Raw genomic sequence first — 12,444 nt, 5'->3', positions numbered from 1 at the left:
AAAAGAAGAATTTATTTAAAAGATACAGCTCTGCAGCAGACAGCTAGCCTTCTAAAGCTGTAATCCCCAAGCTTAGTTTTAAGAACAATAATAGGAAATGAGCTGCTGAAATGCCTCTTGTCAGTCTTTTAGGTTATATTTGATCTGGTGATGTCAACAGTAGGCTGCCTTTCCTCTGGAGTCAAGTTGCAAACAGTGTCCTCGAGGGTAATTAAAGCTAAGCATACAATTACAGCAGCCCTGATTTGTTTGGACTTGTTGGTTGCCCAGTGTCTCGCAGCACCTAGCATTACCAATGCACCGTGCCTAACTGCAAGGATTATTTATCTCTGAATCTCATGCTGGGTGTGTTTAAATGCTGCTGTGGAGGTGGGCTGTAGCCTTAGGCACTGAGGTAAGAATCGTGACACCAATTAGCAGCGGGAAGCCTTTGTGGGACAACTCGGTCTGTTTTATGCCTTTGTTTTGCTGAAATAATTCATGGTTGAGTGGTCTCAGTGAAAGCTCTGCAGCTTCTGAATACTGTAAGTCTCTGGTGATCTGTAGCATTTTTCTTCCATTTAAAAATGGCATAAACTTTGGTCAGCAATGCAACTCTTGTCCTCGTTTCACATTCTAAAGCACCGTTGTTGTCTTTTTAGGTGTGAGAAGTAGAAATGTGTCTGGCTTCTGGTTTCTTGAGTAGGATGAAATCTGGGCTTTTTGTTTCTATTTACAGTATAACAGGATGCTGGTAATTCCTAGAGCTCAAGAAGCAGTTTTGACATGCCCGTTGCTTTGGCTTGTAGAAGCATGGGCTCTGAGCAGAGGGCGGTACAGCAGGGCATCTGATGAAGAGAGAAGCAAAGTCCTTCAGGAAATCCTCTGAGACTTTCTTGTTTCTTTAGTTAGAGCACCAAGGAGAGCTGGACAAGTTCAGGAGAGAGAAACGTTTTCCCTTCTGTAGTGTTAACTAGGAAATTATGAAGTTGTTTTTTGTTTTCTTTAAACTACTTTTAAGAAGGGATTTTCTTCAGTTTTGTAAAAAGGATTATTATATCACTTATACTCATGCACAGTTTAATTTAAGTCTAGTAAATCTTCCTAGTAGTGTTACCAAGTTGACCTTTTTTGGACAGATGCTTTTATGCAGCATGCCCTGTGCTTTGGCAGAGCAGTTAAAATTGTGTTTATTGTAGGCTACATGGACAATATTATGAAAGCTTTAAATTCCACTTTTGTTCCCTGTCTCATTGCCTCATAGTCTTTCTCACTTGGATTATGGTTCCTCTAAAAGTAACTGCCGTAGTATGAAAATGATAGCAAATAAAAGGGAGAGCATGACTGAAATTGTGACTCTCTGGGTCGATGGGAGATGCTTTGAATGTTCAAATTCCTTTTGAATTTTCTGAAACACTGAATACCTTTATTTAAAGCAACAAACACACCTTAATTTCGTTCAGTGAGCCTGGTTTCCACAGCAAACAGTTTAAAGAGCCCAAATGACCTGTTTGTAGTCTTGTATCTGAAGGACGTTTAGGGAGCTGTGTCAATAGAAGTACTTAGAGAAGGAAAACAAGAAACAATTCAGGTAGCTGAATGTTCTAGAGGTGATTGTGTAATAGGTGGGAAAAGCAAATGAAGCGTTAAATTCTCTGAGCTAAGAGCTCTTTTAAGAGAGTTAGAAATTGTCTAAAGGGGTTAAATGATTAGACACAGCTGTGACAATGCATATGGATCTGGATCCCCTATTATATTTTTTGCTGAGCTGCTTTGTTGGAGTACTAAAGTGGAATAAGGAGAAAGAAGCCAACTGCAGACATAAAATGATTTCATATAGAACTGCAGACATTACCCCAACTGTAGAAGATAAGCTGTGATGGCTTTGAGCAATAACAAAACCGTCACCCAGCAGCACTCCCTCTGATTGCCATGTTTGTTGCCAATGGATAGCAACTCAGGGCCTCCAGAAGAAAAGACTACACTGAGGCTGAGTGTATTGGTGTTGGAATTCAGGATTTTAAAAAATGTTGGATTTTGGGAAATCAGATGATATGAGAAGTGCAGAGGAGGGAACTCGCTCTTTAGTAAGCTAACTGCAACTAGTTTTTATCCCAATGCAAGGGAATTTATAATGTAAACTGGGTCATTTTTGTAGCTGTTTCTTGATAGAGACACTTCATTTTGTAAAGAAAGGTGTTAAGTCAAAAGACACTTCTGTATTCTTTCCTGATACTTTTCATAGTCTAGGTAAAGGTAATTGTCTTTAATGGGTTGCTTGTCATCAAATCTCAGTCCCTACAGACTCCTGAAGAGGAAAAAGCAGTTGCTTTTTTGTATTGATATGGCAGTAAGCTGATGGTACATGTTGGTTGCTGTGCCTGTGTGTTAATCAGAGAGGGAATGGAGTGCACTGCTTCATCCTGGGGCACGTGCAGGCCTGATGCATCAAGAATATGCATTTTAAAAAAAAGAAGTCAGCACAGAGGCTGAAATGGAAGTTGTCTCATGGTCCAGGCAAGATTGTGGCTTCAGTAGGCTTGTGGTGATTTTATATTTTTTATTGAGGATAGCAGCAGAAAAGCAAAAAAATTCTTTCTGATTTATTTTGCGTTGGGGGAGTGGAAAAGGCAAGGGGAGGCATCTGATGTGAACAAATGGAGAGGAAAAAAAAAAAAAAGTGATCTTCAGGTTTTCAGAAAGATATGTTAATATGGATGGCAAGCGAATGGAGAGCTGAAAAAGATGCAGCTGTTTTTTTATCATACTTGGACAACTTCATAAGAGCAAGCCACTCTAAAGCAGCACTTCCCAGAACCAAGTAGTAGCAGAGGAAGCACAGAGCTGATCCAGCTGTGGGCACCCGAGGAAGAGGGATGAGCAACACAGGGGTTCCCAGGACAAATAAACTGGAGTAGATTGTGAAGCTCCAGCTAACTTCAGTGCATGCAAAAGTACTGTGTTTATTTATAGCTGTCACTGTTTGTTTAGAATAAAATCTGACTTGCTAAACGAAACAATGTGAAGTGGTAATGTGCCACTCTGCTTTCTAGTTGAAAAATTCACCTTGATTGGTTTAGAAGTTTATAAGAAGAGACTTAGCTCTTTTAAAAACTAATGACAAATATTTCTATAGTATCTATAAATAATAAGATTGTTGTTCTACGGCAGCCAGAATACTTCTTCTGAATATAGTAAAGGATATTCCTTAATTTGTCTAATTCTTAGGCTTTGCAAGAAGCCAGAACCAACAATCACGCTTTGATACCAGTCTAATGCTTCTAGAATTCGTTTCTGTACTGCAAAATGTGTGTGGAATAAGGTAGCACAGGTGCTGTAAAATTTAAGCTGGGCATTGCACAAGCTTTTCTTTTCTCAGCTTGCAAGTGTACAGGGAAGAGGGGTGGCTAAAGGAGAAAGAGGGCAGTGGTGTGAGTCACACATTCTGCCAACCTGAGGAAGAACAGGGCTCTTCCAAATGTTAGGAGCTGATAATTGCAACAGTTATTTAAGGAAAATGCAGGGTAGTCTGTTCTGTTTCTAATAATTGGACTTACCTGCTCATTCCATCTGTTCTGCTGTCTTTTGCACAAAACCCACAGGGATTCCAGTTGTAATTTCAAACTGTTATAAATGCAGTATGACTGCAAGGAGAGTAAGATTTTCTTGATCTATTTTGATCTACTTGTCTTTAAAATAGTGTGTGAAATTACACTTTTCGGTTTTTTCTATGCCCTCGCTGTGTGTAAACATCGATATTTGTTCTCTATGATTCTGATGTACTAACTGTAGAGATTAGAGGAATAAATATTTATTTCTATTGAAAATTAACATTATTATAATAGAGGTTTCAAATATCAGCTTTTCTATTATTTCCTTCGTATCAAGTACATGCATAGACTACAATATGTAGTCTACATTGTCATTATTGAAATGAACATCCTTTAATCATAAAGCACTGGAAATGGAGAGCAATTAGAGAAATATTAAAAATTCATAAACATTAAAGTGATTCAAGGTCAGTCCCTAGTATTTTATTGAGGAGGGGTCTGGTCTAATGAGGATTTTCTTGCTTTGCATGTTTGTTTTTATTTTTACAATCCTTTTGAAAAAATACTTGCAATACATAGCTATACTTTTCTGACTGCAAACGGAGTATGTATAGTTATCAACGCTAGATAAGTAAATAATAGCTGACTTTTTGGGTTTATGAAGTGGCAGAAAATCCATTCATTTCAGCAGCATCAGGTTTCAATTAATTTTTGGTACTGATCTAACTGGTGGAATCCTACATGTATTTGAAAAGTAGAAATATTTTATTTCACACTGTCTGATTTTTTCAAAAGGATCACACTGAATTGCCAGCATGTCTTGATAATACAGTTATTTTGAAATAATAATGGAAATACTAACTTATAGCATACTGGAAATCACAATTTGTAGGGGGAGAGTTATTTCTATAATCTGACTTGGTTTAGATAAGTAATACTTAAGCATGAAGAGCTTGAACTGTACAATATACAGGCAATTTTGTATGTTGCAGTGAAGTTGCATTAAATGCCTTTGGGTTTTTTGAAGCAACCACTGAAAAAATAAACTCAGACTGGAATGAAAATATTTGGTGTGTCATTTTGTATCCAGATGTTGCTCTGTGAGATTAGACTCGGGCTACTGCTTTCTCATAACTTGTGTTAAGATGCTTGTGCAGAGTGGCTCTTCCTTAATGCTGTTGAATAGCCATCAGCCCTACACCAGCTCTTGCTGCCTTTCCTTGTAGTTTCTAAAAAAATAAAAAATAAAAACAAAACAAACAAACAAACAAAAAAACAAAACAGAAAACCCAACCATCAACAACAAAAAAAACAGATTTGAGAATTGTACCTGTTGTTAGCTGCCAGACATGTATGACTTATGCTGTTTAAGGTGGGTAATGAGTCCATGCAAGGTCTGACTGGTCCCTCAGTTTCTGAATAACATCTAAGTATGAATTCAGTGCACTCCCCAAGCTTTAAAAGATTCATGAGTAGCTAGCTCTTGTGATCACCATTTCAACCCCAAAGGACCTGCATCCTCATTCATTAATGAGCTAGTTTATGTGTTGCCCTGGGGATGCAGAAGTTCTTAGCATTTTTCTTATTGTCAAAGGAGGGCTTTGCCTTTATCTCATACATACCGGGGTTCTACTTCAGTGTATTTTTAAAAAATAAGTTGCATTGTCTGGGTAGTGAATATTTCATATAATTGTGTTAATTTGCCAATTAGGAAACTATTGAATGAGCAGCCTTATCTCTCCTTTACTGCTTTACTTTCAACAGACTAAAACCCCTATCAGAAGTCTCAGTTATCATAATTTCACATTGCAAGAAAGCAATATTTGTTCTACTGAATTCTGGAAAAAAAAAAAATTACTGATGTGCTATGTTTATTTACCTTGTTTTGTATTTAAGAGGAGAGTTTGTTTTAATGTTCATAACTATTATTAATGATATTATAGGATAGCTTTTACTTAAAACATTTTTATATCACCCGTTTTTCAGAAAATCAAAATTACTTCACACAGGCTTAATGTTGTTTTAGCAGTTTATTTTAAGAATGAGCAGGAACACATGGCACTCTGTAATGCTCACGCATATCTTGTCTAAAATAACGAAAAAGAAAGTTCCTGAATCCTTTGAACCAATAACGTTGGGTAGCAAAAAAGATTAATATTTATATTGTTCAGTGTAGGGAGATATCTGTAATCACAGCACCTAACATGTCATGTACATACCTAAACTAGAAGATGTGATTACTTGCAATCAACCAGTCTTACCTGTCATTTACGGTGAAATAGTCCCAGTGAACGTGCCTGGAGAAGATGGAATGGGGGCATCAGATCCTAAGCAATATTTCTGATGATGTTTTTTTATGGGGTTCGTTTCTCTAGCTAGGCGTTGCTTCTATTTTTTTTTAAACATATAATCCCATTGTGCACATATTCCCATAAAACTGCATAAAAGCATGTGTTGGGTTTGTTTGTTTTGTGTTTTTTGCAAAGCACAGGCAATAGAGCTGAAGAGAGTTTTATTTGATATGAAAGCCTAGGTACTACCTCTAGGCTCTAAGCTGCTTATAAAACTGTTTTTGAGTCTCATGTTGAATAAGTATTTCTGACAATATTCAAAACTTGCACTGACAAAATTAATAAACTGTACTGAAAGCTGTGGGTATCCAGAAAAAGATTATGCATGCAAAATTCTCCCAGAACTGTTCCCTGAAATGTTTCAAACATGCCCTGTCTGGTCTTAAGTCTTCTGGAATGTTGAAGGAAAAGGCTGTAAATTGAGATGACAGTGTGAAGTCTAAAAGCGCAGTGACTGTGCTTAGTGTGGTAGCAGTAGGTAATGAATTCAGCCAGTATGTGCAAAACCAAAGGGACAAGTTGCCACCCCTCTTGAAAGGATACCTTTGGCTCAAAGTGGTGCCTGCAAAATGCTACTTTAAAAAGGTCAAGGGAGGAGAGAGCTCAGAACTCACCCATTCCCTTAGTTGTTCTTAGATTCTGTCTGGGTGAGACTACTATGCATTGATCTAGGAGGTCATAGCTCCGCATAGCCAAAAAAGGTCAGGTGATTCAAGCCTGCATGGTCTGCCTCTATACTGACGCTTCTTAACTTTAACTGTTGTAGGTAGTGGTGGATGTTAAGAGATGAGATCCTGTTGATCTCCTAATACTGTGTTGGGTCATATGTTAAAGGTGACCATGTGCAATCTGAAATGGATGCAGATTGTCAACGGGATACTATCATTCAGTCTCAATTGCACATTAGTTACTCTCCCATTGTTCCTGTCTTGAGTTTGGACTACTTGGATCCAAGGACTAAAGAAATGTAGAAACGTCTCGAGGTGATAAAAGAGAAGAGGGAATTGACTATGGCTTTGGATTTCTCTGTAGTGGCCTGTAGTGAATGCTTTTCAAGAATATGCTTTCAAGTTTGAGCAGTTGTGCTCTTGTGTTTTGCTGAAATCAACACCTCACCTGCTTGGAAAGGATGAGCAATGACTACAAGCCATGATGATGTGTGCCTCTGACACTACTGTCCTCCTGCACAAAATGAGACATTTTGAGTCATCTGCTCACATGAAAGCCTGCTTTTCCCCCTCTTATGCAACACTAAAAAAGAACAATTGAGGATTTGGTAGTCTGCTGCTTGCATGCCCTGTGCAGAGGTAACTCCTGCAGTGGCACTCAGAGTTGAAGGTAGTTTCTTTTATTTATTTATTTTTTTAAAAAAAGAGATAAAATAATGTTTATAAATTTCAAACTTGAAATGAATAAATGAATTTACAAGAAATATCAGTTATTTATGCCAAAGATTCACAAGTATTTAAAACAACCTGTGTTTGACATGGTAAATTGTCTTTATCATTAAAATGCTAATGAAATGGTAAACATCTGTTAAATTTATGATTATAATGAAGCTTGTCAGCTCCATCTTTCTTGTGCCAGCATTCCAGCTTAGCTCAGGTCTCCATACAGATCTGGTGGAGTGATGGTAAGAATCTATTTGGCATTTGGATGTAATACCAGTGGAACGTGGGTTCTGTTCTGTTTAATAGGATGATTGCCATGAAGTGCTCCCTCCTGTAGTTTGAGTCGTCTTTACCTAGTCATTCTTCCAGAGGCTTCCAAATGTGGTTCTGAAAATACAACTTCAGTCCAATTGGACCACTGGTATTTGTTTGGCAGTAGTAGCAGTAGCAAACTGCAAAACGGAAGTGAACGAATTTCTTGTTATCAGTGCCTCCACTAATCAGTCCAGTAGGTGTGTACATTTTCTATTTCATATGGACTCTGAATGTATCCTAGTTTGAACTTGTATTGTTCTGGCAGCAGAAGCACCATGATCTGCAAAGCTGAGGGCAGATTTCAGAAGTGTCTGTAGTGGTCTCTGCCCAGATGAGGAATACAAAGAGGATTGCTATCTTATTGGATGCTGACTGTTTTCTAATTTTAAAAATTTTTATGGCAACATTTTTCTATACCTCAGTTAAAGACAGCATCAGAAACTCAGCTTAACTCTAATTTTAAACTTCAGTGACAAGTTAACTATGTTGTTGCTGTTTGTTGTTTGTTCGTTTTGTTTGTTGGTTTTTTTTTTGTAAAATATAGTGAAAATAACCATAGCTTCATATGCAAAGAGAGGACAGGTCTTTCATTAACTCTGTGGATCTTAATTGCTTCTGAACTTTAAAAAGAAATTTGTAGAAGTTTGACTGTACTCTGTGGACTTTAGGTAATTGAATACAGTATAGCTGCTGTTTGAGTACAGCTCAAACCTAAATTATGTAAAGCTACTGTTTCAGAACAAGCTAGTGGAAATAATCATCATTTTTGCAGTTGAAGATATTTTCTATGGCTAAATCCTTGGAGACACTGCTTTCCTGTTGATGCATTTCTATTTTCATTTTTTTCTTTATGGATATGAAGTAGGAACTATGGGCATCTTAGGCAGCCTTAAGCTTTTTGACATTTGTGACTCTACTTGAATAAGCTTTGACTTAATTAACTGAGCCCGAGTCATCAAGTTGCAGAGGCTCATGCAGGGTCAGAACACAGAGTTTAACTCACCTAAGGACTTTTAAAGCTTACGTTTATGAAAGTATTGAGATAACAGAAGAAAGAAAATATTTTCCAATAGTGTATCTCGAACATATTTTTCCTTTCTTGCCTAGCTCAGCTGGGAGGGTGTCCAGTTCTCTCTTCACAGTTGTCAATGACCCACCCTTCTGCTTTCCTCACCCTTTGTAGAAGAAACAGAAAATAGATGATAGCCTGTTCCTCATCTGCTAGACTAGAATATTGCATTTATTATGCTACAGCTGTGATCAAATTGTCTGTGTTTCCAGCACCTACAGAATTTGAGCTCAGGGCTAGTTCTAAGTGTCTGGCTATCCAGTAAATTCATGCAGACCCATCTGGCTTCTGTGCTCTGCTTCTCTCTCAGATACCAGAGAATGGATTTGAAATCATGTCCATGGAGGCAGGATGATGAGATGAAGAAAGAGGAAAATTTCTCTGCCTCGAATTTTTCCTATCCTTAACAGAGAGAAAGGGAGATGTTAATGGAAGACTGGTTCTTCAGCAGCCCACACGGATTGCCTGGCATCTTGCAAACAGATACAAACAATTTGATTTTGTGGGAGAAGAGAGGGAAAACTGTTTGGTTTGCTTTTCCTCCTCCCTCCCCCTCCTGACTGTGTTTAAAAAGCTCAGGCAACTTCTGTGAGAAAAAGCTTAGTTACTGTGTCGGCTCTGCTTGAGACCAAAGAAGCTCCCCCGAGGACTGTTATGCTGCTGGCTGATGTGCTGGCCACTGTGAGCAGGAGAGGGAGGTAATGATGGAGAAATTCTGTCGGGGGGGGCCTGGGGGAAAGGCAGAGAATGACTCAACCTCCTGTAAAGACCAGGGAGACTTGTGTTCCAGTCTCTGCTCCAGTCTGTGTTGAATTATTTATTTGACCCAGGAAGAAGAATCTGAATTTTTTTTTTCTCGTTTTCTATTTCAGGAGGAAGATATTGTTTGAAATCTATTTTGCATGATTTCAGGGAAAATAAAACACTCCATAGGCAGAGCTGGAAGCAGTGTGCTAGGCACACCATTGTGTGGATAGGGCAGATAGCTAGTTGTAAACGAATGTTTGGACATCTGTGCCTTTGTGTTCCTTTGGGGCCTTGTTGAGGGGGTGATGCTCAAGTGTAACAACTCCAGCAAGTACATTCCTGCAAAGCCCATATTTGGAGGGAAAGTGCTATGCTCCAATTAGAAAAATGTTGTTTTTCTTTTTTCATTACATGTAAAGAATTGATTTTGTGTGTGTTGACTGCTGTTTATTTGTTTGTTTTCTAATATTTGTATTGCCACCTAATACAAAAGGCATTATTTTAAATCTTAAGTGAAATGATGTTTGTGCAGTACCTGATAGCTACAGAAGCCATCAGAAGGAAAAACAAACTTGCTATTTGGAAACAGACTTCTGGATTTCAGCTCTCATGTACTGCCTGCACTAGCTGATCTAATAGGCAACCAGGAATTGCAAAAGCATCTGACTTCCATGGGCTCCCATCCTGGTCTTTTTGGCACGGAAGAATTGTTCAGCTTTAGGAGGGATTTATTCTACCTGCCAGGGTGATTTATACACCATATGTCTCCTCTTCAGCGTCCGAGCATCCATGGCCATAGGAGAGCACTCTGCCTCATCTGTAGAATGTGGAAATAGGTTTCTTTTAATGATATTAACTCCTGCAGAGCTACTTTATTACCTCCATGCGCTATTTATTCGTGGAGGTTGTGTCAGCAAGAGATAGCTATGCTGTGTGTAATGTGGAAAGGAGAATACTATGAATTGCTGGTTTTGTTTGCTCTTGGCAGGCACTACTGCACTTCCCACCCTTGTGCGTGCACCTACCTTGATGATGCAGCCTTCCCTGGATATCAAACCCTTTATGTCCTTCCCTGTGGACAGCAGCTCTGCTGTTGGATTCTTCCCAAATTTTAACACAGTAAGTAAAGGTATTCCACACTTAGTTTCAGTGTAATGCTTTCCAAGTCAGTTCTAACATCCAGTATTGAAGTTGACATACAGAACTCTGTGCTGTGCTGGTTACTGCTCCCTTGTGTGACGATCTCATGCTGTTCGCAACCTTTTTGCTGTACGTGGGCCACAGACCTGGCCTGTGGGATTGTTGTTTGCACACTGAAAAAGCCCCATGGTTGAGTTTTAATGAGTGATGGAATCATTTTGAGCTTTTGCCGGAGTGTATGCTTTTCCATGAAATGTAAAAAAAAAAAAAAAAAAAAAAAAAAAAAAAAAAAAAAGCTGATGTTAAAGGGAAAAAACAGTGACAGGTAAGGCTCAGGTGCTCCATTGACTTAAACACATCAAATGCACCAAAGCCACCATTTTGCATGCTGCCAGTCCTGTTTCTGTGTGTGGAGATAAGTCAGTGTGGAATGAGTTGGCAACCAGTTAGTTAACATCGACAGGAAAAAAATTGCTGTAAGTCATTTCTGCTGAGTCAGTGAATGTGATTTGTTGATCCATGACTGGCCCCTGAACCATAGAGCACTGTGACTGTCACTGTTGTGGGGAAGGGGGGTATTGCCACCACCCACAGGCTGTGGTCAGCTGAACCACCACTACTCTCTTCCTTTGCTAACTGGCCTTCTGCTTCAAGTTAGTACAGCAAGAGGATTTATTTTTCTTCCTCACTTGCAAGTAAGTCTTGTGCTACAGCTCATGGTTCTGTGCAATACTTGTGAGGTAATGTATCAGCCAGCTTCTGTCAAATGTCAGCAGCCTAACATGATGTTGTACATGCGTACTGATGTGGGTGGTACAGGCACATGCACGCGTCCAAAGAGAGGAAAGATACAAATCCAACTACGTTAAAAGACCAGAAGCCAAAACTCAATACAATTCTAGAATTCTAAAATAGGAGTGTCTCATCTCCTGGGCATGATGCAATTCACATTCATTATCCCTCATCTATACATTTGAGAATTTGGTTATTGATTTGCCTGTTTTCTAGTTGCACTGGTATTATAGCTGTGCATTTTCACAGAACTGTATGTAATGTCTCACAGAACCTTTCCTTTGAGGAAGCTGTAGTTGTAGTCAACCATTATTTGGTTTTGGTGGTATTATTGAATTTCTGACTTGCGGTAGCCTCTAGAGGCAGATTAATTTTGATATTTTGGCTGTTTTTGTTTATAAACGCTACCTTACATTTATCTAGATTACATTCCACTTGCCTGTTTTCTAGAATCTTTATCTTTCACACCTGTCACTTTTCTCCAAACTTCTGTGGGTTTTAAAAGAGAACCCTGTGGCCAGTGGCAAATATTTTCTACTTCCTCCCTTGAAATTCTTGGCAATTATTCAAAATCACACTGTTATGCACCCCAGACACCACATTTTTAAATTCTCCTTTTGGAGGAACAGTATTTAAGTACTGTCCTATTTCTGATTCATGGACTTTGCCATTTATCTTGTAGGTATTGATTTTCCTTAATAGTCTTTTATGATGGACTTTAAAGCTCATTGGAAAAAACTAAATTATTAATGGTTATCTTCTGACAGGCACAGTGAACACCAGCTGTCACACACATCTTTTCTTTTTAACTTAGCACAACCTTTGGAAATAGGTTTCAATGCTCGTGGTTTTTTTTTCACTGTGAATACAAATAGGTGTGTGGAGATAATGTAAAAATTGTCAAAATCACTTTTCCAAATTAAATTCAAACAGAATCAAAACCTACCTGACCCCTCATTTGTATATCTTCAGAAGTGCCTTCTTATTTCTTCCTGTGCAAAAGCAGAGCATTAGAATAACACCTCTGCCCTTCTGCCTGCCCCCAAAACCATTAGTTGCCCTACAGATTAATCTTTCATGAGAGACCTTGTCAGGGACTATAGATGGTG

At 38.6% G+C, this 12,444-nt stretch overlaps 1 protein-coding gene across 2 annotated transcripts in view; it reads left to right on the top strand.

Moving 5' to 3' along the window:
• Nucleotides 1–12,444, top strand: part of ZNF385B (zinc finger protein 385B) — a gene marked incomplete at both ends in the record, with an annotated part of 134,045 nt that overhangs the window by 74,465 nt on the left and 47,136 nt on the right. The window contains one exon of one of the 2 annotated variants that reach the window (XM_079539000.1): nt 10,392–10,522. In XM_079539000.1, coding sequence (XP_079395126.1) covers nt 10,392–10,522 — 131 coding nt within the window. Of the gene's footprint in view, nt 1–10,391; nt 10,553–12,444 lie in introns of both variants that reach the window. The other variant, XM_079539001.1, reaches the window with a different exon arrangement.

This window comes from Tetrao urogallus (assembly GCF_951394365.1).
Source record: "Tetrao urogallus genome assembly, chromosome: 8".
In the NCBI taxonomy this organism is placed as follows: domain Eukaryota; kingdom Metazoa; phylum Chordata; class Aves; order Galliformes; family Phasianidae; genus Tetrao; species Tetrao urogallus.
This window is presented reverse-complemented; position numbering and strand designations above follow the sequence as displayed.